The 23,348-nt window shown below is 36.0% G+C and overlaps 1 protein-coding gene across 5 annotated transcripts in view; it reads right to left on the reverse strand.

Moving 5' to 3' along the window:
* POU2F1 (POU class 2 homeobox 1) overlaps window positions 1-23,348 on the reverse strand; it is a 181,033-nt gene that overhangs the window by 20,244 nt on the left and 137,441 nt on the right. For all 5 annotated transcript variants that reach the window (XR_615275.5, XM_002760427.7, XM_078356356.1 and 2 more), the window contains 6 exons: window positions 20,729-20,782; window positions 18,908-19,027; window positions 16,352-16,540; window positions 14,527-14,653; window positions 7,151-7,245; window positions 1,780-1,953 (listed from right to left, as the gene is read on the reverse strand). Coding sequence is in view for 4 of the 5 variants with exons in the window: in XM_002760427.7 (XP_002760473.4) it covers window positions 1,780-1,953; window positions 7,151-7,245; window positions 14,527-14,653; window positions 16,352-16,540; window positions 18,908-19,027; window positions 20,729-20,782 (759 nt within the window). In the remaining variant the exon portion in view is untranslated. The remainder of the gene's footprint in view (window positions 1-1,779; window positions 1,954-7,150; window positions 7,246-14,526; window positions 14,654-16,351; window positions 16,541-18,907; window positions 19,028-20,728; window positions 20,783-23,348) is intronic.

Here is a 23,348-nt window from a genome sequence, read left to right on the forward strand (position 1 = left end):
GCTGGGCATGGTGGCTCATGCCTGTAATCCCAGCTACTCAGGAGGCTGAGGTAGGAGAATTGCTTGAACACGGGAGGTGGAGGTTGTGGTGAGCCGAGATCGTGCCATTGCACTCCAGCCTGGGCAGCAAGAGCGAAACTGTTTCAAAAAAACAAAACAAAACAAAACTTCAAATGGTAACTATATTCCCTGGAAAGAAAACATCAGATTTTTCCTGATTCCATAAAAGCACCCAATTAATCCATACTTGTTTTTTTTGTTCTACCTAATGATCTTATACCATTTTACATAAATAAATTCCATTCAGTTTAATTCCTCGCCTGTTTAAAAGTATTATTTGCAGGATAGGCGCAGTGGCTCACACCTGTAATTGCAGCACTTTGGGAGGCCAAGGTGGGAGAATTGCTTGAGGCCAAGAGTTCAAAACCAACCTGGCCAACATAATGAGACCATGTCTCCCAAAAAAATGACAGTTAATCAAAGAGTAAGTCAATGGTAGCACTTAATACAAACAAAAATGCTATATATCCAGACAACTGTTTAAGTCATTAAATACATTTACTTTAAAAGTACTCAGCTGACAGATTCCAGAAAATTAATTTGGATTTTGGTTAATTTGGGGTTTTCATTTTCTAGAGATTCTTAACTGGTTTCAGCACAGGCTTAGAGAGTGTGTTCTCCTGTGCTTGCATGCATGTCTCCATCACCCCCTCTCTTCCAAAACATTATTTTTATTTTTAATTTTTTTAGAGACAGTGTCTTGCTCTGTCACTCAGGCTGGAGTGCAATGGCGCAATCATGGCTCACTGCAGCCTTGACCTCTCGGGCTCAAGCAATCCTCCCACCTCAGCCTCCTGATAGCTTGGACTACAGTTAAATTTTTTATTTATTCACTTTTTGTAGAGACAGGGTCTCACTAGAGGCCAGGCTGGTCTCCAACTCCTGAGCTCAAGCAATCCTCCCACCTCAGCCTCCCAAAGTGCTGGGATTATAGATGTGAGCTACTGCAATTTACCACAAAAAACTATTTTTAAACAAGCCTTCTAAACGTTTCCCCTTTTAGCTACTATAATACACCCTGTAATCTTTGCTCTCTCAATCTTACATACATAGCACTAAGGTCTACTGCCAGATATTCTTCAAATAACAAAATCCTCAGTATAGTAAAAATATCTCCAACACAATCTCTTAAACTCTCATAATTTACTAATATATTATGATTTCAGAGGCCTGTGTTCTGAAAGGAACCATAAAGCTTCTAGACTAATATTAAACCATGTTAAAAATGCAGGAAAAGGCTAACAAAAAGGTACAGTTTAAAACCAAAAAACATGTCTGAGTAACACATTGTTCCTTAGAAGCCTCTTTGGACATATAAAGCAAATACAGTTGTGTCCCTCGGCATGCACAGGAGATTGGTTTTGGGACCTCCCTTGGATACCAGAATCAACTGATGCTCAAGTCCTCGAAATTATAAAATGCATATTTGTATTTAACATACATGTATCCTCTCATATACTTTAAATCATCTCTAAGTTACCTATGATACTTAATATAATGTAAATGCTATGTAAATCGTTGTTGTATTCTTCAGGAAATAATGGCAAGAAAAAAAGTCTATACAAGTTCAGTACAAACATGACCATCCTTTTTTGCACCCCTTACCCCAAATATTTTGGATTGGTTGAATCCACGGATGTTAACTCCATGAATATAGCCAGCCAACTGTAGCTGAACCCAGCCAAGGAGGGCAATCAATGTAAGGCCAATTCACCCTACCTGAGTGAATCCAAGTTTGATTCGTCTTTGTTTGAAGGTCTTGGCAAACTGCTCAAGCTCCTCAAGGTCACTGGGCTCCTCCAAGCTGGGAGTATCAATTCGCTTTGGTGTTGACTGGCTCTGTGGAAGTGTCTGAATTGGGGTTGCTGCTATTGTGCGTGTTGGGGTTGCTGGCTGTTGGAGAAAGAATGAAACAATGAGGACAAACATGTGAAGAGATATTTAGGTTTACTCCAACTAAACAACTTAAGGAAAAAGCCATATTCATGGAGAACTATGAAGACCATGTAACACTACAGAACGTACAACAGTTCAGTGAGCAAAGCAGATGGTGAAATTATGTATAATGTAATTACAAGGTTAAGCATGTAATTCTATAGAAGAAAACATGAATATACAAAAATAAAATCTATTATAACTGGGTTTTCAAATGGTCTGAATACCTATATCTTATGTCGTTTAATAAATTACTCTTTATTTAAGAAAATCTATTTCATTAAGTCTGGCACTTAAACTGTCAAAACAGTAGAGAGCCTGTCTTGTTTATCAGTATCACATCTCCAACCTGTGACACAGTATTATAAAAATAGTATTCAAGATCATTAAAACTATTTTAAGGGGAAAAGTAAACCACCTGTAACTTAAATAGCTTATAACGAGTTTCACTTTTGTTTATCTCTTCAGGTTTTTTCCCCAAGGACCTACATTTTTAAACCTTTTACTATAATTATGGTGTACATAATTTTACTCTGCTTGTCTCACTTAACATTGTTTTTTAACTTTTTTCTATGGTATTTCAGTCTTCATAATTATCCTTTTAAAAAACTAAGGCAATATTCTTATAGGTTTTTCATTTATGTTTTCATGAACATAGACAATAACACAATAAAAAACTTTATGCACATTAGTTATTTTTTCCACCTATGTGCATAACTAGTTCTTTTGAGATAAACTCTCAAGGGCTTTTCTGGTCTAACTAAATAAACAATTTCATGGCTTTTGATATCATAATGTTGGTTTCCGCTCTGCAACATTCTTCCACATGGCTTGTGTTAGCAGTTTAAAAAAATGTTTTGCTAATTCAAGAAGTAAACGTAGTTTCCTGATGCCTTAATTTGTATTTCTCTTACTACTCACTGTCAAAATTTTTCTTATGTGTCAATTATTATCTGTATTTCCTTGGATGTGAATTGGATTTATGTCCTTAACCTATTTATATATTAATGATACCCTTATTCTCATCCTTATCCTTAGAGAGATCCTCAAATTTTATAGAGTAAGCTTTGTCATATTAATGCAAATCCTTTTCCCAATTTGCTTTTTTCCTTTTTATTTTTCAGTGTACATAAAGCTTTAAATTATCATTTGGGTGAGCTTTTAATTTTCCTTTCTAATATATCCCATTACTTCAAATCTGAGAAAGCTTCATTTATTTCTAACACTGATAAAATTCCTTTTAATCTGCTAGCTGCTTCTATGTATTGTTGAATATTTGAATCTTTAAATCCATGTATAGTTTATTTTTGGACATCAGAGTATAGTCTTTTTAAAAATAAAATACTCAATTTTCTTATCACACAAACATAAGGTTATTCTATTCTTTTCACAAGCCCTGAGTGGAACACACCTCACTAGCAGGAGGTGCTCCTTGACTGCATCTTAATTGCTCAGCTGATCCCTCCTGTGAACAGTAGCCCAGGTGAGCGATTATAAACCAGTATTACAGATAAACTCTGTGGCTGTGAATTTTTCTTCTAATTTAGATGAGCTTTACCTCATGAGTCAAGAATTCCTCCAAAGCAACTCACTGGCCCAGAAAACTACAGAATAAGCATTACACAGGCAACAACTGGAGTTAAGTTCCTCTCTTATCATCCTGTTTCAATGACAACAACAAAGTTCATTTCTATGTCATGCTGACACTGCACAATATTCAACCTGACCATTTTGGAGGACCCAAAACCAGCACCAACCATACTAGACTATGTGGCTATACACTTCTCACAGCACAACTGCTTGACAGGTAGAGGTGACTCTAACTATCATATTGTTACTTCATCTCCAGGCTTGAAGTAGCCCCATTCTCAAATAATAAAGGACTAAAAATAGCTTGGGTACCTTTAGATGGGGTGGTTACAGATAAGTTACCCCAACTCCAGAAACCTCAGGCTGGACTGGGCCAGATCTAGAAACGGCAGAGTAGAATTCAGTGAGCAGGAGTCAGGATGAAGCCACAACAGCCCTGCCACCATATGCAGAGCATGCAGGCCAAGGAGTAATGTCTGGTACAGACCTTTCGCAAAACCCCAACCTCACTCTTGCATTCAGCATATTCACAAATTCACCATTTAAAAGGGCACAGTTTATGTCCTGGCAACTACATACCATCATACAACTGCTACTACAATTAAAATACAGAACATTCTCATTACTCTCAAAAGTTCCCTTGTGCCCTCTGCAGTTAATCCCCACCATTAGCCCCCTGTGCTTGGTAATCACTAATATGTTTTCCATTCCTACAGTTTTGTCTTTTCTAAAATGCCATGTGCATTGAATCATACTATATGCACTCTTTTATGTCTTCTTTCATTTAGTATAATGCTTTTGAGATTCCAAGGAGTTGCATGTATCAGAGAGGCATGTTTCTTTTTATTGCTAAGTAGCATTCCATCATATGGATATACTAAAGCTTGTGTTACCTATTCACCAGCTGATGTGTATTTAGGTTGTTTCCAGTCTGAAGTGAATAAAGCTGCTATAAACATTCACGTACAAGTCTTTGTGTGGACATATGCTTTCATTTCTCGGAATAAAACTGCTGGGTCACAAGGTACACATACATTTAATTTTATAAGAAACTGCCAACTTAGTGCGGTGGCTCATGCCTGTCATCTCAACACTTTGGGAGGCCAAGACGGGCAGATCACTTGAGCCCAGGAGTTCAAGACCAGCCTAGGCAACATGGCAAAACCCCATCACTACAATAAATACAAAAATTAGCTGGGCATGATAGTGCACACCTGTAGTCCCAGCTACTTGGAAGGCTGATGCAGGAGGATCATTTGAGCTTGGGAGGTCAAGGCTGCTAGAGTGGGCTGTGATTGTGCCACTGTACTCCAGCCTGGGTGACAGAGCAAGACCTTGCCTCCCCATCACCTCTCCAAAAAAACTGACGAAATAATTTCCAAAGTGTGTGTACCATTTTGCAACACCACTAAGCAATGTATGAGAACTCTAGCTGCTTTACCTTCTTACCAACACTTGGTTTTGTCATAGCCTTTTAAATTCTGCTTATTCTAGTGAGCGTGTAGTAATATTTTATTTAAATTTTCCTGATGACTAATGGTTTTTGAGCATCTTTTCATATGCCTGTTGGACATTTACATATCTTCTTTGGTGAAGTATCTCCAATTCTTTTGCCACCCATTCCCTTAAATCAAATTGTCTTACTGAGTTGTATGAGTTCTTTAGAAATTCTGAATACAAATCTTTCATCAGATATATTGCATAAAAATATGTTCTCCCCGTCTGTGGTTTTCTTTTCATTCGCTCGAAGAGAAGCTTTTATTTCCATGAAATTAAATTTATCAACTGTTTTTCTTTTATGGTGCTTTTTGTGTCCTATTTAGGAAATCCTTGCCTCACCCAAAGACACAAAGATTTTTTACCTAAGCTGTTTCTCTAAGGTTAGGTCTATGATCCATCAAACAAATCTTTGTATATGTTGTGAAATAATAGTCAAGATTTTTTTTTCTATTGTTTCAGCAGGATTTTTTGAAATAACTTTCTTTTTCCCACTGAAATCCTTTGGCATCTCTGGCAAATCAGTTGGCCATGTACACATGGGTCTGTCTATTGGACCTTCTATTCTGTTCCACTGATCTCTAGTTCTATCCATATGCCAGTATTACACTGTCTTCATTACTGGAGTTTTATAATTATTCTTGATATCAGGTAGTCTTTCAACTTTCTTACTCCTCAAAATCATTTGGTTATTCTGTGTTTTCTTACAGTTCCATATAAATGTTAGAAACAGTATGCAAATTTCTACAAAAAAGTCTGCTAGATGCTGGTTTAGATTGTGTTGAATCTAGAGGTCAATTTGGGAAAAACTGACACTTTTAACAACTTAAGTCTTTGATTTATGAACATATTACAGCTTTCTATTTTACAAGTCTTTAATTTCATGCAGCAATGTTTTACAGTTTTCAATGTATAGGCCTTACAAATATTTTGTTAAGTGTATCCCTAAGAACTGTAAATTTCTTTTTCTTAATTTCAATCTCCAAATGCTCACTGCTAGTATATAGAAATGTAAATGATTTTTATATATTGACTGTAACATAGTTGCTAAAGTTACTTATTCCAGTAGCTTGTTTTCTTGATAGATTCCTTAGGATTTTCTACATAGACAGACAATCATGTCATCTAGCAACTAAGATAGTTTTTCTTCTTCCTTTCTAATCTATATGTCATTTATTAATATTTCACCTTCTTATTGCATTACTAGCATCTTCAGTAAAATGTGGAGTAAAAGTGGCAACTGGTCATTTTGCCTTGTTTATGATCTTAGAGGGAAAGTATTCAGTTTTTCATTAAGCATGCTGTTGGGTTTTTTTTTTGGTACATGCTCTTTAACAGGTTGAGAAAGTTACCTTCTATATCTAGCTTGCAAGAGTTTTTATCATAAATGGATGTTGAATTCTGTCAAATCGGTAATGTGTTAGTATTAAGTAATAACTTCTATGCTGCAGACAAAGAAAGTCAGAGCTGGAAGGAGATTCAGGATCAGCCAGTTCAGTCGCCTAATCTACAGATAAGACGACTGAGGTCCAGAGAGGTAAAATGACATGTTCAAAGCGACAGCTATATAAGAAGCAGAACTAAAACTTAAACCTCAGGTGCCTAAGATTGTTTTTATATAATTATAGTGTTTATATGGTCTGGTGGAAATGAGCTAAAGCAACATCAAAGCACGGAGAAAAAAGAAAATATAGAGATCAAAGTTTCTTTGCAGATAAGGGTAACAATGAATTATAACTGAAGCTAACTAGGTTTCCAGTTTAAGTGGTAATATCTATTGACAAGTATGATGGGGGAGGTGTCACATAGCTACAACTCATTACTCATTTACTGCTAACACAGTAACTCTTTATGAACATATAAGAAAACAGGAACTCTGAAGATTTTCACAGACTATATTGATTTGGTAGTATTGCTTTATTGAGCTGATAAGCCTAGCTTTGATTTTCTGGTTAGTTTTCAAAGACTGAATTATTTTTATTAGATTGTTTTAAAAGATTAAATAAAGTCCAGAAGTCTCCCCAAACAATATGATAAGAGAAAGCAACCCCCATAGAAGAAAACTGACCTGGGAGGTGAGGGTGATGCTTGGCTGCGACTGTAGGAGGTTGGCTTGGCTTTGCTGAGGTAGTTGCGTTAGAAGATTTTGCGCTTGCAGGAGACCTATAGAAGGAAAACACGTTATGCCAAAAACAGTCAAGATTTCTTTGAACACGTGGCAAAAGAAGGAAAGAGTAAGAAAATGAGCTGGAAATTTCCAGTTGATCTCTGGTAATCTTACTTGTATCAAAACTCTTGCTGATCTTATTTGCCTTACATTCAATCTTGTTTTACAACTTGGGACAGAAGACACGGAACATTAAATTAAAACTGATATGTCTTTAGCATAATCTGAATAAGCTCTGTGATAGGACAATTCTTTATGTTAGGGAAGAGTGGAACGAAAGTAAAAAAAGAAAAGAAAAAAAAAAGAAACCAAAAAACTATTCTAAATAGAAACAGCTGGAAATTTCAAAAAGAGCTCAACTTCTTAACCTAGAATCCATTAGAAACTGCCCGTATATGTTGAACCAGAGGAAAAAAAAAGCATTTTCAAGTTCTCTTTATCAAACATTTGCCTATTGGTGATAATAAAGTTAAAATGCAAAATATTCTACTAATAGCTGCAGCAACACTGAACTGTCTTAGTTTAAAATCATTGATAAGTAATGCCACTAATGCTTCATGATGACAACTGACATTCAAAGTAGAAATGGAAATTCTCAATGTGTTTGTAGAAGATGCTCAATTACTTGAATATACGGTTTTTTATTTTCAGAACCTGATGGAGAGGACTAACTCAGATTGTCTGTATTTAAAGATTTAATCTATAGTACCTAGTTACAGATAAAATGCTATTGCTAAAATACCTGCTAATACAGGATTATGTGTGCTGTGATAAGAGCAACTGTAGAAAGTATTAAAGCACACCAAACAAAAGGGATTTTACCATTTTCTCTTGGACAAGTGATAAGATTATCTGAGGCAACAGCTTCCTAATCATGATTTCCTTAGGCTACTAAGTTTGGATACATTGGATGTTGAAATATGTAGGACAACAGCCAAAACACTTAAGCCTACCAGAGATTAGCCATAGAATTTATCATTTATTTATAAGTAACTAAGCACTGCCTAATTTTAAGCTATCAAAAGGTACTAATAGTTATTTCATAACGTAGGTCACAAATAAGATAAATATATTACATAGATTTGAATTTTTCTGGAGAACTCTGATTTTAGTTGATCTGAGGCAAGTGAAATATATATGGAAGCAAATATGTTAAATAAATTTCAGTATATATTACTACAAACATTTCCTAAAAGGCCAATTTATGGAAGTTGGCTTCCCCAAGTGTCTCCCTATAGTTCAATCTCCATATAATAGTTACGGTGATCTTTATGATCATATCATTTCCCAATTATATTAGAATTGGAATAAAATCTACACAGCCCTAGGCAATCTGGCCCTGTCTAGCCCTCACATCTCATCTCCTACCACTTCCTTTGACTCACTGAACTCAGCTACTTTGGCTTTTCTTTTCCCGGATTAGGTCAAGCTTGTTCCCATCTCAGGTGTTTTACATTCCTTTGCCTACAAGATTCTTCACTCAAGATTCTAGGCATGGTAACCTGCTCCTCATCCCTCAGTTCCCAGTTCACATATTGCTTCTCCAGAGAGGCTTTTCCAGACCATAGGCCCATTCTTTTAGGCTGTTACCAGATTACTATGATCTGCTAAACTGCTTAGTACTTATTGGTATCTAAACAACTTGTTTAAATATTTACTATTTGATGTCTCTTAATGAGGGCAGGGCCTACATCTTGTTTGAAATATATCCCTGTTAGAGCACTATATGACACAGCAGGCACTCAACTAATTTTTGAGTGAATTAATTAAAATGTCAAATTTTACTGGTTTGAAAAATACTGAAGGGTAGTCTAGAGAGAAAAATACAACTATATTTTATGTTAAAGATTAAAACGAATAAAATTATTTTGAAAAGGCTGAGGACTAAAGAATATTCAAAAACAATAATAAAAAAATGAAAGAGAAGGTCAGGTGCAGTGGCTCACGCCTGTAATCCCAGCACTTTGGTAGGCTGAAGCAGAAAGATTGCTTGAGGTCAGGAGTTCAAGACCAGCCTGGCTAACATGGTGAAACCCCACCTCTATTAAAAATACAAAAATCAGCCAGGTGTGGTGACACACACCTGTTATCTCAGCTACTCAGGAGGCTGAGGCAAGAGAATTGCCTGAACCCGGGAGGTGGAGGTTATGGTGAGACGAGATCATGCCACTGCACTACAGCCTGGATGAAAAAATGAGACTCCGTCTCAAAAAAAAAAGAAAGAGAAGAGAGGAGCAGAAAGGTCAGAAATGAGGTCCCATTATTAAACATAGGCTATTTCAACATAGCAGTTTCTTTAAACAATCAAAGTTAGTTTATTTATCTGTAAGAGACAAAAGCAGATATTTAAAAAATGATTCTGATTCCTATTAATCAGCAATTATAATTCTAAAGATTAATTTTGGTTTCTTGTAGTATATTACATGAGCAAATTCAAACCTTAGGTTTTACTCCCAAACAAGGTTCAGCTGAAAAGGCTGAAAAGGTCCAGAGATTTAGAACTTTTTTAAAACCATGCTTGGTGATGTTTGGTGGCTCATGTCTATAATCCCAGCACTTTGGGAGGCTGAGGCAGGCAGATCATCAGGTCAGGAGATACAGACCATCCCAGCTAACATAGTGAAACCCTGTCTCTACTAAACATACAAAAAATTAGCCAGGCATGGTGGCACATGCCTGTAGTCCCAGTTACTCGGGAGGCTGAGGCAGGAGGATCACCTGAACCCAGGAGGTGGAGGTTGCAGTGAGCCAAGACTGCGCCACTGCACTCACTCCAGCCTGGGTGCAGGGCAAGACTGTCTCAAAAAAAAAAAAAAAAAGGAAAGAAAAAGAAAAAAGAAATCAATATTAAAGGCTAATCTCATGCTGGAAACATTATTAAAATTCCAAAATACCAAAGCTTTGTCCTCCATCGTAAAGTTAAGAGATTAGCTCTTTAGATTTTCAGCTTCTCTGATGCTATTTATTACAATGAATTCCATTCCTAGAAATGTTTACAGACGTATTTCTACTACTCTGATCCTCTACATTGTTGAATAATCTTGGAAAATGGAATCTAGGTCATATATGACTAACAAATGATTACAACTCAGCAGCAGTGGTACAAAGTGATTCTATGGAAACTACATAAAGGAACAACCTTTTCATTTTCTGAGTTATCTATCATTTGTTGACTGATGATGATACTGATATCACAATAATGTCATAACGATAACAGTGGCAAAGATTTAGAGAGGTTACTAAGTATGAGGCACCTTTCTAAAATGTGCTTTACATGTGCTTACTCATTGAATCCTTACAACTCTTTGAGGTGAATACTGAAAGTAGCTCATATAACAGATGAGGAAACAGGCACCCAGAAAGTTAATTTTCCCAAAGATGCACAGATAAGTGACAGAGCCAAGATTCACAAAGAGGTAGTTTGGCTTTAAAGTTCATGCTCATAACTACTACATTACAATGACCTTCCTGAGGTTAGGGCAGTAAAACATTTTTTGTAATTCACCCATTAATGTGAAGGGGAAGATAAAAAGGGAAATACGTGAAACTCAGGAAGTTAGGTGAACTGCCCAGGGTCACTGGCTCTAAGGCCAATCAGTATTACATTATCTGTGTTATTTTCCCAGTCTTATAAAAAAGTCTGAAAGCTGGGGGAGGGTTTAAAAACATACACAAACCTTTGCAAATACCAAAAAAATCATAATGAACAGTCATTCATTATTCCTACTATCTTAATTTGAGACAAATAAAATAGAAATAAAATGAGGTCCCAGATTTGAAAAGGGAAAGACAATGCCCTTGGGTTTGCTGAAAGTAAATGAAAGCAATCTCATTCAATCTTAACAATGAAAAAATCCAATAAGCACACTTAGTATTGACCTTCCTAAGTCTTTCTGACCTAGGTCACTTACTCCTTCCCTCTTGGAATTTTCTTCCATTGTGATTACCACTCTCCACTAGTTTTTGACTTCTGAAAATGCAGTATCTTCTGAATCTACTTATTCCTCTACACCTAAAGGGTTGGTTTCACCAAGGCTCTTCTAATACTACATACATATTTTCTCTGTTTGATCCTATCAACCCTCATAGTTCCCTAAAAACCCAGGCATTATACCTAGATATCTCTTTCCTACCATTAATTAAATAAAACTGGCCACCAGGTCCTGTCCATCTACCTACTTATTTACCAACTTTTTCTACCCAAGTTTCAACATGAACTTTATTAAATACAAACTTGAAAATGCACTTTTCTGCTTAAATCTGTGGTTTAGTAGAGTTTATATAAGACTTTCTTATTGGAAGATATTGGGCCATTCATATTAGACTCCTCAAAGTGAATCGGGGTTCAGTGGCTCATGCCTATAATCCCAGCACTTTGGGAGGCTGATGCAAGAGGATCACTTGGGCCCAGGAATTCAAGACCAACCTGGGCAACCATAGCAAGATGGTGTCTCTACAAAAAACATTTTTAAAAAAAATTAGCCAGGTACAGTGGTGCACACTGTAGTCCCAGCTACTTTGAAGGCTAAGGTGGGAGGACTGCTTGATCCCAAGAGGTTGAGGCTGCAGTAAGCCATGATTGTCCCACTGCATTCCAGCCTGGGTGACAGAGCAAGACTCTGCCTCAAAAAAAAAAAAAAAAAAAATCAACAAACTGTTCATTAAAATTTGGTGGTTGGCATCTGATCTTCAATAAAGTAGACAAAAGCAATGGGGAAAGGACTCTGTATTTAACAAATGGTGCTGGGATAACCGGCAGTCGTATGCAAAAGATTGAAACTGAACCACTTCCTTACATGAATACAAAAATCAACTCAAGATGGATTAAAGACTTAAGCATGAAATCTCAAACTATAAATACTCTGGAAAATAACCTAGGAAATATCATTCTGGACACAGGACCTGGCAAAGATTTCATGATGAAGACACCAAAAGCAATGCGACAAAAACAAAAGTTAACAAATGGGATCTAATTAAACTAAAGAGCTTCTGCACAGCAAAAGAAACTACCTACAGAATGGGAGAAAATATCTGCAAACTATGCATCCAACAAAGGTCTAATATCCAGAATCTATAAGGAACTTAAACAAATTTACAACAAAAAACAACCCCATTAGCAAGTGGGGCAAAGGACATGAACAGACACTTTTTAAAAGAAGACATACATGCAGCCAGCAAGTATATGAAAAAATGCTCAACATCACTAATCATTAGAGAAATGCAAATCAAAACCACAATGAAATACCATCTCACACCAGTCAGAATGCCTATTATTAAAAACTCAAGGTCATGAGTGGTGGCTCACACCTGTAATCCCAGCACTCTGGGAGGCCAAGACCAGACTGACCAACATGGAGAAACCCTGTCTCTACTAAAAATGCAAAATCAGCTGGGTGTGGTAGTTTATGCCTGTAATCCCAGCTACTCCGGAGGCTGAGGCAGGAGACTCGCTTGAACCTGGGAGGTGGAGGTTGTAGTGAGCCAAGATCGTACCATTGTACTGCAACCTGGGGAACAAGAGCAAAACTCTGTCTCTCAAAAAAAAAAAAACCCTAAAAAAATAACATGTTGGTGAGATTGTGGAGAAAAGAGACTAGGTATACACTAATGGTAGGTATGTAAATTAGTTAAGCCATATGGAAAGTAGTTTGGCCATTTTTCAAAGAACACAGAATTATCATTTGATACAGCAATCCCATTATTGGGTATATATCAAAACAAATATAAATTTTTCTACCATAAAGACACATACCCATGTGTATGTTCCCTGCAGCACTATTCACAATAGCAAAGACATGGAATTAACCTAAATGTCCATCAACAGTAGACTGGATTTTAAAAATGTAGTACATATATACAATGGAATACTATACTCCCATAAAACCTTGTGTACATAGGGACACAAAGAAGGGAACAACAGCCACCAGGGCCTACTTGAGGGTAGAGGGTGGGAGGAGGGTGAGGATGAAAAAGCTACCTATCAGGTATTATGCTTATTACCTGAGTGATGAAACAATCCGTACACCAAATCCCTATGACATTTAATTTACCTACATAACAAACCTGCATGTGCAACCCTGAACCTAAATGTTTGAAAATAGAAATAAAAATAATGGGGGGGTTGGGGTTAGGGCTCAGGAAACTTTTCTAATTCCTCAAGTGATTCTTAAATAAATCAAACCTCAGGAAGCACTAAGCTACAGGAGTTAAGGTCAAAATCTGGAAACTTAATCTAAGGTTCTTTAATGCTCTGGTCTCTGCTAATCTTTCTGGGCTCAAATTTAACTATTACCTGTATGTGCAAATTTATTCTGCAGTTGTAAGGCACTGCTTATAGTTCTGAAACGCAGTTTATTGATTTTTCTTCCATGTTTCTAAGCTTTGCAAATGCTGTTCATTTTCCAAGACTGACATTCTCTCTTTTATAAGACTGTGAATGCATTCTCCCAAATTCACTGTGAAGACTTATCTGAACACAAAGGTACAGGGGTCTCTTTGCTTGGTTCCCATAGCAATCTGTGCATATCAAGTCTAACACTTATAACAGGGGTCTGTTTCCCTGCCACTAAATTGTGAGTTCTCTGAAGGTAAAAACTGAATTACTCATCTTTGAATCTTGAACATATGCTAGAATAATTATTTCATGATGAAAGATTTTGGAATTAATGATCAAGAAGAAAAAAGGCAAAAAACCCCACTCAGAAATAATAAAGAATTGACAGAGATGCACTAATGTTCCTTGGATTGAAGCGCTGATATTCTGACACCGACCTTAAACACGGGTGGCTTGATACATTAATTAGATAATAGCTTTACCACTCAAAGGACTCAAAGATGTTTTTTATAACTCACAAAATTTGTAGTTTCTAATATAAAATTTTTTCCTCCTTAAATTTAAAACACCATGGCTAGACGCACATACTTTCAATAGCCTATATTCTTTGAATACATTTCCATGAAAACCAATCAAAACACTAGCAGCAACTTATCCAATTTATGTTTAGCATGTTGAATAATTTCACTTTGACTTTTGGCCAAACTCTTGAATCTTCCTTAATGATTAAGCAGATGAATGGCAGTTCAGGGCAACCTTCAATATTGTGGTATTTATAACAACAAAAAAAATTTTTTAAACAAAAGTTTATAAGACAATAAAATGCAATTAAAATATTGTTCTAACAGACAGTTTCAGGCCCAAAATGATAGTAGTCCATGCATGTGTCACATTCAGTGAACAGCTTTGGTATACCACTAATAAGCTCTAAGGAGGAGCTTACCCTGCTGGCCCTGGGGCGTCTGTGAGATGATAAACTGCGCTGGCTGCAAATTGGTGGTTGGATGCACCAACACAAACTGTTGCAGGTTGAGATTCTGCTGTTGAAGCTGTTGCAGTTGTTGAAGATCCTGAAAAATGGAAATTAAAACATGGATTGGAGATTCTGAAATAAAAGTTTGCTTAATTATAAGGCTTCCAGTTGATGAATTCTACCACATACAAACAAAGAAGAATAAATACTTACTTAGCATGCTTTCATATTCCAAACAGGACATGCTCTATGTGTGCTGACACAGCATGTGAAGCAACCTGGAGCTTCTGTAACTTACTATTTTTGTGAACTGACATATATTATTATACTAAGCCTAATTTTCAATGATTCTTTAAAATTCCCTCAGAACAAATATACTTCTGTTTTTTATCATGTAGAGACCAATATGGGTCTTAAAATCAAGTGAGAAAAGACTTTTTAAATATCTGATTGATTTTTCTCTTAACCAAAACTTGAGAGCGTTATATCTGAATTAAATAAATTATTTAATTAAATAATAAAATAAATTAAAGGACCTATAATGATCTGACATTTGACAACAGCTTGTCTAACTCAACTGAGAAATCAGTATTCAATTTTTTTGCCCCTTTCCACATGTTCTAAGGTATTCAATTTTTTAAAACAAAAAATAGCTATCCAAATAAATATGTGATTCATAACAACAATAGCACCTTACATTGGCCTATTGTTTTATAATTTTCAAAGTGTTTTCATGCATGTTATCTTATTTAGACTAATGTTAACATAGGGTCTCACAGCTTAGGCACTAAAAACATTTATTTGGTGATGAGAAAGTGGCCAAAATAAAAATATTATCTTTTATTAAAGATTATATTTATACATATAAATTATACATATATTAATATATATATTTATACATATAAATTATATATTTATACATATAAATTATACATTATATATAAATATATTTTAAAATATAATATATAATATATTTATTATATAAAATATATAAATATAATATAATATATATTTGTTTATATACATAATCTTTAAAGATAAAGATTATATATAATAAAGATTGATCTGATATCTATTCTCTACTCTTATAGTTAATTAGTTCTTTTTAAATAGGTAATAAAACTTGCTACAAATCCATTTCTGAGTCTTTTCTGAGGGGGATAAAGACAGCTGTCAAACAATTTGACTCAAAATAACTCTTCACATATTTTACTGATATAACTACTTATACCTTTTTCCTCTTCTTGAGATAAAGGATTTTATTTATTTCCCTCCTTGGTACTACTGTGTATACTTCTTGAATAAATTTTTATTATCTCTAGATACTCTGGCCTAAAATGTGAAAACTGAATCCAAACAACATTCTAATGCAATAATGTTTGGCATAATGCTAATCACTCTGAAGCAGAGATGACTCACTGTCTTTCTCACACATGGGTGGCAACATTCACTGCAGAGCACATGAAAAAAATCCATGTCTGCTGTAATTAGCTAATTAAAATAAATACAGTAATCCCCTGCTTCAAAAATATGCCAGCTAATTATTCAAGAATTGTCCCTTAATATAGTCAGTTATTCAAATAATCAGCTATATGTTTATAATATCAACTCAAATAAGCAAACAAACATTATTTCTAATTCAGTGGTAAGGAAGGGTACTGCTTACCTCACTGATCTAGAGCTCCTCAGGCCTTGACGACCCCAAACTAACAATTAAAAAGTTAATTTAACATTACATAAAACCTGCCACTTTATTCCTCACTTGCTGCCCCAGCTACTAGAGTTCCTCACTCACCTGTGCGATCTGTATGGGCTGAGACAGGGGGATCTGCGTCATGGGTGTGGCAGCAGAGGCGGAGATGGTGGCCCCAGCAGCGCTATGCTGCTGGCTGGCAGAGTGCTGCTGTACTGCAGCGGCCAGCAGCTGTGCCTGTGCCTGTGCCTGCTGGAGTAGTAACTGTTGCTGGGCGGGCGTCAAAGTAAGCTAAACAAAATCAGAACACATAATGGGAAAGGGTTGAAGGAGAAAGTCTCCTAATGCAAGCCAACTGCTTTGAAATAGGTAACTCAAATGATATTAGTCCCCAGCTACCCAACTTCACATGCTTAGTATACAGCTAAAATGTTCATCAGTGATCAAACTACTACTACTAGCAGAACATTTAAGTTAAAATGGTAGTCCCCAGTCTGGACTTAATCATTCAAGCTTGTCCAGGACCCTAGGGTTTGGGCAAAAAAGTAATTAACTAGTACGTAAGAAAAAAAAAAAATCACTGCTGACAGGATATGAAAAGAAATTTACACCCAACCGAACAGCAAGTGATTAGTCAGATTAATGAGGAACAAGGATTCTGGATATAACCTAGGAAAGAAGTGATAAGGCCCAGCTGCTTCCCATTAGCATGAATCCCTGCCATATTCCATCATTTCCAATACATCCAAAGATATCACTAAAGAATATGAGCTCCATTTGTTTCTTTTCCAAGTCTCCCTACAGGCCCCTCCCTAACACAATCTTTTCTGTTACTGAAAGCACTGAGTCTCTGCAACTTCACATCTCCTTTCCAACACATTATCTCTATGAAACAGGTGGTGACTGCTGCTCTCTTTACATGCAAATGAACCCTAATGCCCAGGTTTAATAGATGCTCCAGGCACAAGAACCTACAATCCCAAGTGCCTCTTACTATTGTAGACACTAGTCACCAAAAACGAGACCTAAAAAAGTAAAGTAGATGTATTTACAGCATATGTTAACTTGCTTTCATAATGCAACTTATTTCAAACACACTTAAAGTAGTAAGTGTGTTCTACTTTTCTTTTGGTGACACATTCTGATTGATCAAACAAGATGGAACTGTAATCTTCTGAAGTACATGTACAGTCACTTAGTGCCCCTACCTCCTCCAAAAGAATCAAACACAATTTGTGCATTAGAAACATCAGGCTCAAAACCAAACCCTTCAAAAACTCAATACCCTTTCAAGGGATATGTGTGTATATGAAGTATAGATACATTTTTTAATTTTTATATAATATACATGTATATACATACATCTCTACTGATGGGATTTTGTAAATAATTTTGCAACAGTTCTTAAAACAGTTGTCCACTGACAAAACACACTTAACTGAAATGAAAAAACAAAAAACAAAAAAGCAACAACATACCCAGAAAATTCTTGGGAGTTAATATGATGTGAATTGAATAATAACTATTTCTTATATTGTCCTAAACCAATCCCCACAAAGATAATTTAATATACAAATTTTAAACATTGGAAAAATATTGTGAATGGTACCCTTAGAGAAAAGACAGCTGAAAACTTAAAAGCTTAATATAGTCATACAGGCCAATTTATTAACAATAAAAAATAAATGACAGACCTTCTTAGCCTTTTGGTTAAGATCAAGTATTTAAAATAAAGTATAAGCCACTGGGCACAGTGGCTCACACCTACAATCCCAGCACTTTGGGAGGCCTAGGTGGGCAGTTCATCTGATGTCAGGAGTTGGAGACCAGCCTAATCAACATGGAGAAACCTCATCTCTACTAAAAATACAAAATTAGCTGGGTGTGGTGGCGTGTGCTTGTAATCACAGCTACCTGGTAGGCTAAGGGAGAAGAATCACTTGAACCCGGGAGGTGGAGGTTGCAGTGAGCCGAGATTGCACCATTGCACTCCAGCCTGGGCAACAAGAGAGAAACTCCATCTCAAAAAAAAAAGAACATTTGTTGAACGCTACATGCCAAGCACTGTTCTGTAAGCTTTGTATGTATTATCTCCAATCTTTACAACAGTAATGGTATTATTAGCATTGCCATTTAATACAAGGAAAACTGAGGTGGAGGGAAATGAAGTAATTGGGCCATACGGTAAGTTGCAGAGCTAGGACATGAAGCCACCACGTTTTATTTTAGACTACTACAAAGTAACTTAAAGAAAAATGTTTTTCTTTTGCAGGCCTAATCCATTCTTTAACTTCTACCCTGCAGTGATGTCTTAACGCCAAACAGACAACTGCCATTTTATCAGTTTGATGATCTCAGCTATACGATAATTATCCCACTGCATGATGAAGCAACACATGAAACGGGAGTTTAATAAAGTTTTTAATTTATCCAAAGCATCCACAATTCTCATAAAAGATATCCTGAAAACTTCTAACAACGATAATTCCTTTTTTAGAGCAACTTACGACCTACAGTGTAGGAAGTTCCTTAAAGACACAACAGTGCCAGGCACAGCCATATTACTGCCAGCTACGGTAAACAATTCTAATCAGACATTGGCCAATGGCAGTTCTGACACAGACCAACTTTATTATAATTCTCTCAGTGAACACTTACCCCAGTTATCTGTCCTCCAGCTAGCATAAGCTGGGTTTGGGGAATGGCTGCCTGCACTGAAGGCTGCTGGGAAGGCTGGCTTGGCTGCTGTGAATCCCCCGATTCTTCATTAGATTTAGACTGAGGTGGGGTGGGGTGGGAAATAAAAGATTGCAAACAGTTGATTAAAAGAAATGTACTTAAAACCCCATCTTTTAGGAATCATTTAAAACACGGGCTTATTCAGTCATGAGTTCTGGTTTCCCTCCTTTCTTTGTATCTTCCTAGTTTCACATACTGAGTTTTTAGATTTTTTTATTCCAGTGCTGACAAAGCTATTACAATTTTTAAAGAGAAATACTCAGTCATCCCCAACAAAGTAAAAGATTTTTTAGTTATAGCCCCCAGTTCCTCAACTCTAGAAATAGGGGGTAAAGGGAAGAATACATTTTCCATTCATCTCTACATTAGACCTTCCATACCAACATTTTAACATACACCTGGTGGTTAGTCTGAAACTTCTCCATGTAACATCTCAGAGAAAAATCACTTGATTCACAGAACTTTCCATCTAATATTTTACAGAACGATAAATCTAGCAACTCCCATCAACTAACATACAAGCTCAGAGAGAAAATGCTGCAGTCAAGAGGGAGGGGCACGAAGAAAAAATTTTATGGTAATTAAAACTGGCTATGCAGAGCATTAAAATTCTGCATAGATTTGCATATTTCCCACCACCTGTTTTAGGGACTGCAGCAAGGCTAATTAACATAAATGCTCTGATTAATTCTGCCAGTCATTGAGAGATAATTACAGTGCAGCACTGTAAACATTCTGCACTGGAGATACAGCCTGTTTGCCAACATTTCTCTAAGGGATGAAAGTTTACCATGGCAACCAAGGCAATTTTCCGCCGCCTCTCCCTCAGAAAGTAAGGTCACATTATCTCTTTTTCTTTTCTTTCCTTGTTCCCAGGTGTTACTAGGTCCATATTCAACTGGGTTTCATGAAATGCTCAACCCAAGGTCTTTAGTCATTAGCAACACTGAAATAAATCTTCCATAATACCGTCTTTCCCTCTTGACTGCTGGTTACCTAAACATTACAATGAAAGGAAGCAGCAGGTTGACTGAAATTTTAGAGAGTAATGCCTAACACTTGAACTTTGTCATGTTTTGCCACATGGTTCAAAAAAGGAAAGTGGCCAGATTTAAGTTTTATTTTAACATTTTGACTGTCTATCTTCCAATATCTACAAACAGGTTTAATTATAATTATTAGAAACGTAACATTTCAGGGTGGAAAGGAACGCTGGCAATCTTATAAATGTCCCCACTTAAGTATAGATGAGAAAAACTGAGCCTAAGGAGGTTAAGTGACTTGCCAACGGTCACACAGTTGGTCAGTGGCAGAATGAGAATGCAAACCTAAGACCCTTGTGTCTCAGCCCAGTGTTCTTTCCTCTGCCCTATGAGGTCTCCCTAAGACTTCAAAAATGACAAAGAACAAGCCTTTGGGAAACAAATGGGCATTTAAGAGAACTTTTATGCTGTGTATTTAGGTATAGCAGTATAATTTAGAAACATATTTACTGAACTTACACATAAAACTTTGAAAGTAGACTTTTCCTGTCCATCTTTGGTTCATACAGTAGCAGAATATAAAACTGATTTTCATTAATGGCAATAATTATTATTTGAATCTTCATGAGATTCACTAATTTTAAAAGGTAATACTAAGCATTTCCTATTATAAAACATATGCTCACTATAGAAAATTAGAAAAATAAAAATAATAAAAAAAAAAAAGATTGACCCATAATTCCAGGTCCCAACTTACCTGTACATTTAAAGACTGAGCAGCAGCCTGTAAACTTGTTCCAGCGAGTTGGACCTATAAGTAATCAGGGGAAATTCTAGTTTAACACTGTTGACATTCATCACAAGGGGTTGGCATCACTTATTATTAAGCCTACTATGAGTCACCGAGCTAGAACTGAGAAGACAGAGGATTGTCTTAAGGAGTTAAAACTTTATGAACAAGCTCGGTCCCTTCTCAACCCATCCCACCCCACTCCCAGCTGGTTCCAAAGAAAAATGCTGCTAATCTTTTTTTGAAGATGTTTTCCCACACTAAATGAGTATTATCAGCCAGGCCACACTTGTATTGAATGCTCCTTACATTACATTCTTTTGTCTTCACAGAATGCTTAGATTCTAAAAATTTAATCTTCCACAGTGTGTTAAAGAACATATAAGAACAAGCTATCTATATACATTATTATTAGAAACAATCAGAACCATCTACATAATTAAAATAATTTCAAATTTCCCATGTATACACCAGAGTAGAAATATATATACACATCCACACAGTCAAGTCCTTAAAACATTTATTATCTTAACTTAAAACTCTTAGCTGAAATAAGAAATCTATCTTATAAACCACACATAAAAGTCTGTCAAAACATTTAATACATTTCATACATTCAGAAAGTTCAAATCATGGTTTTGTGAAATTAAGGATACACATGGAATTAGAAAACCATCATTGGCAACTAAGAAAATAACTGATTTACGCAGTCATCAATGGATAACCAATGGGTGTAACAATCTGAGGAGTAACAGGATATTTACATATTCTCAACTATGTCTCCAGTGATACTTAATTCTTAGAAAGGGTAAAATAGTATCTTTTTAGTGGAGAAACCTGGCAGACAAATAATCAAGTGAGTACAAACAAGAGGCACCAGGAAGGAGACACATGCCTTCTGCTATGATGCAGTGAGAAGAATACAGCATTGCTTATGCTGCATCCCTAACAAAAGTAAAGAATCTGTATCTAATCATGATGAAAGTCAGACAAACACAAACTGAGAAACACTACAAAATAACTAGTTTATACTGTTCAAAAATGCCAATGTCCAGAAACTAAGAGACTGATAAGGGAAAAAGAGAACATAAACCAGGCTAGAATAAATGAAAAACTAAACTAGAATGGTGGCAGTGGAAGTAAAAAGTAGGAAACATGAAAGGCCCTGCAACATACTACATAAGAATCCTGACTGGATTTAAATGAAAAAAAGAGAGTCATGCATTATTCCAGGGTTCAAATCTGGGCAACTGGAAAATGGTAGTACCACTAACAGGGACAGAGAAGATAGTGAGTTCCATTCTGGATATACCAAATAACATCATGTCCTGAAATTATATATAAATGTTGGTATGGAGCTCAGTAAAGAGTTAAGAGCTAAAGTGAACTGACTGCTATGTCCTTTATTTGAAACTGTAGGTCCTGTTAGTAGATGAGAACCCTAAACACAAAAACAAAAAACAAAATCTGAAGATGTATATAGAACACATTTAAAATATAGTGTAATAAGGGGAGGTCTATCTGAAGAGGTAATATGTTTAAGACCTACCAGCTAAGAAGTCAAAGAACCGAAGGAAAGAGCTTCAGGTACACAGATTTGAAGATAAAATTTTATGTGATTTTGCTTATGTTTCAGGGTAAAAGTTTGTTGAGGAATGGGATATTTACAGTCTTTAAAGTACTGCCTCACAGAGTATTACCTACCAGGAGGCAAAAAGACATATTTACAGTGGACAAATCTGATAAACACTATCTTAATAATCCAACTTAATATCACAATAATGGGACAAAGCAATATTATATGCCTTCTGAATGCACCGAGAGGGACTCGGCATCACTTGTGTTGTATTCCTTTCAAAAATGCATAACTTGAATTTAGCTGTTGAGGGAACAATCAAACATATTCAAGTTATAGGAGTATTCTATAAAACAGCTGGCCTCTATTCTTAAAAAATGTCAATATCATGAAAGACAAAGACAGGCTGAGGAATTGTTCTGGATTAAAGAAGACTTAAGAGACATGACTGCTAAATACAAAGTACAGACTGGATTGTGGGCAGAAAGTATGTAACTATGGGTCAATATTAGAAAATGATATCACATCAACGTTAGGTTTCTGGAATTTGAAATTTGCACTGTAGTTTTATAACAGAATGCTATTTTTAGAAAGAACATGCTGAAGTATTTAGAAGTAAATGGTTAATATCTGCAACTTTCAAAGGAGTTAGCAAAAAAAATTTTTTGGCTTGGTGCCATGGTGAATGCCTATAATCAGTTACATGGGAGGCAGGAAGATCACTTGAGCTCAGGAATTGGAGATCAACCTGGGCAACGTAATGAGATCCCATTTAAAAGATATTTTTTACATGTACATACATACATATACACATATGGTAAAAGCAAAATGTATTTTGTATGTGTACATACATACATATACACATAAACCCATATGGTATAAAGCAAATATGGTAAAATAGTAACAACTGATGATTCCAAGTGAAGGGTTTTCAGATGAACACTATTCTATTGCTGTAACTCTTACAGATTTGAAAGATTTTAAAATAGAAAGTTAAAATTCAAAAAATGA

The sequence above is a fragment of the Callithrix jacchus genome, chromosome 18 (assembly GCF_049354715.1).
Source record: "Callithrix jacchus isolate 240 chromosome 18, calJac240_pri, whole genome shotgun sequence".
NCBI classification, from domain to species: Eukaryota; Metazoa; Chordata; class Mammalia; order Primates; family Cebidae; genus Callithrix; species Callithrix jacchus.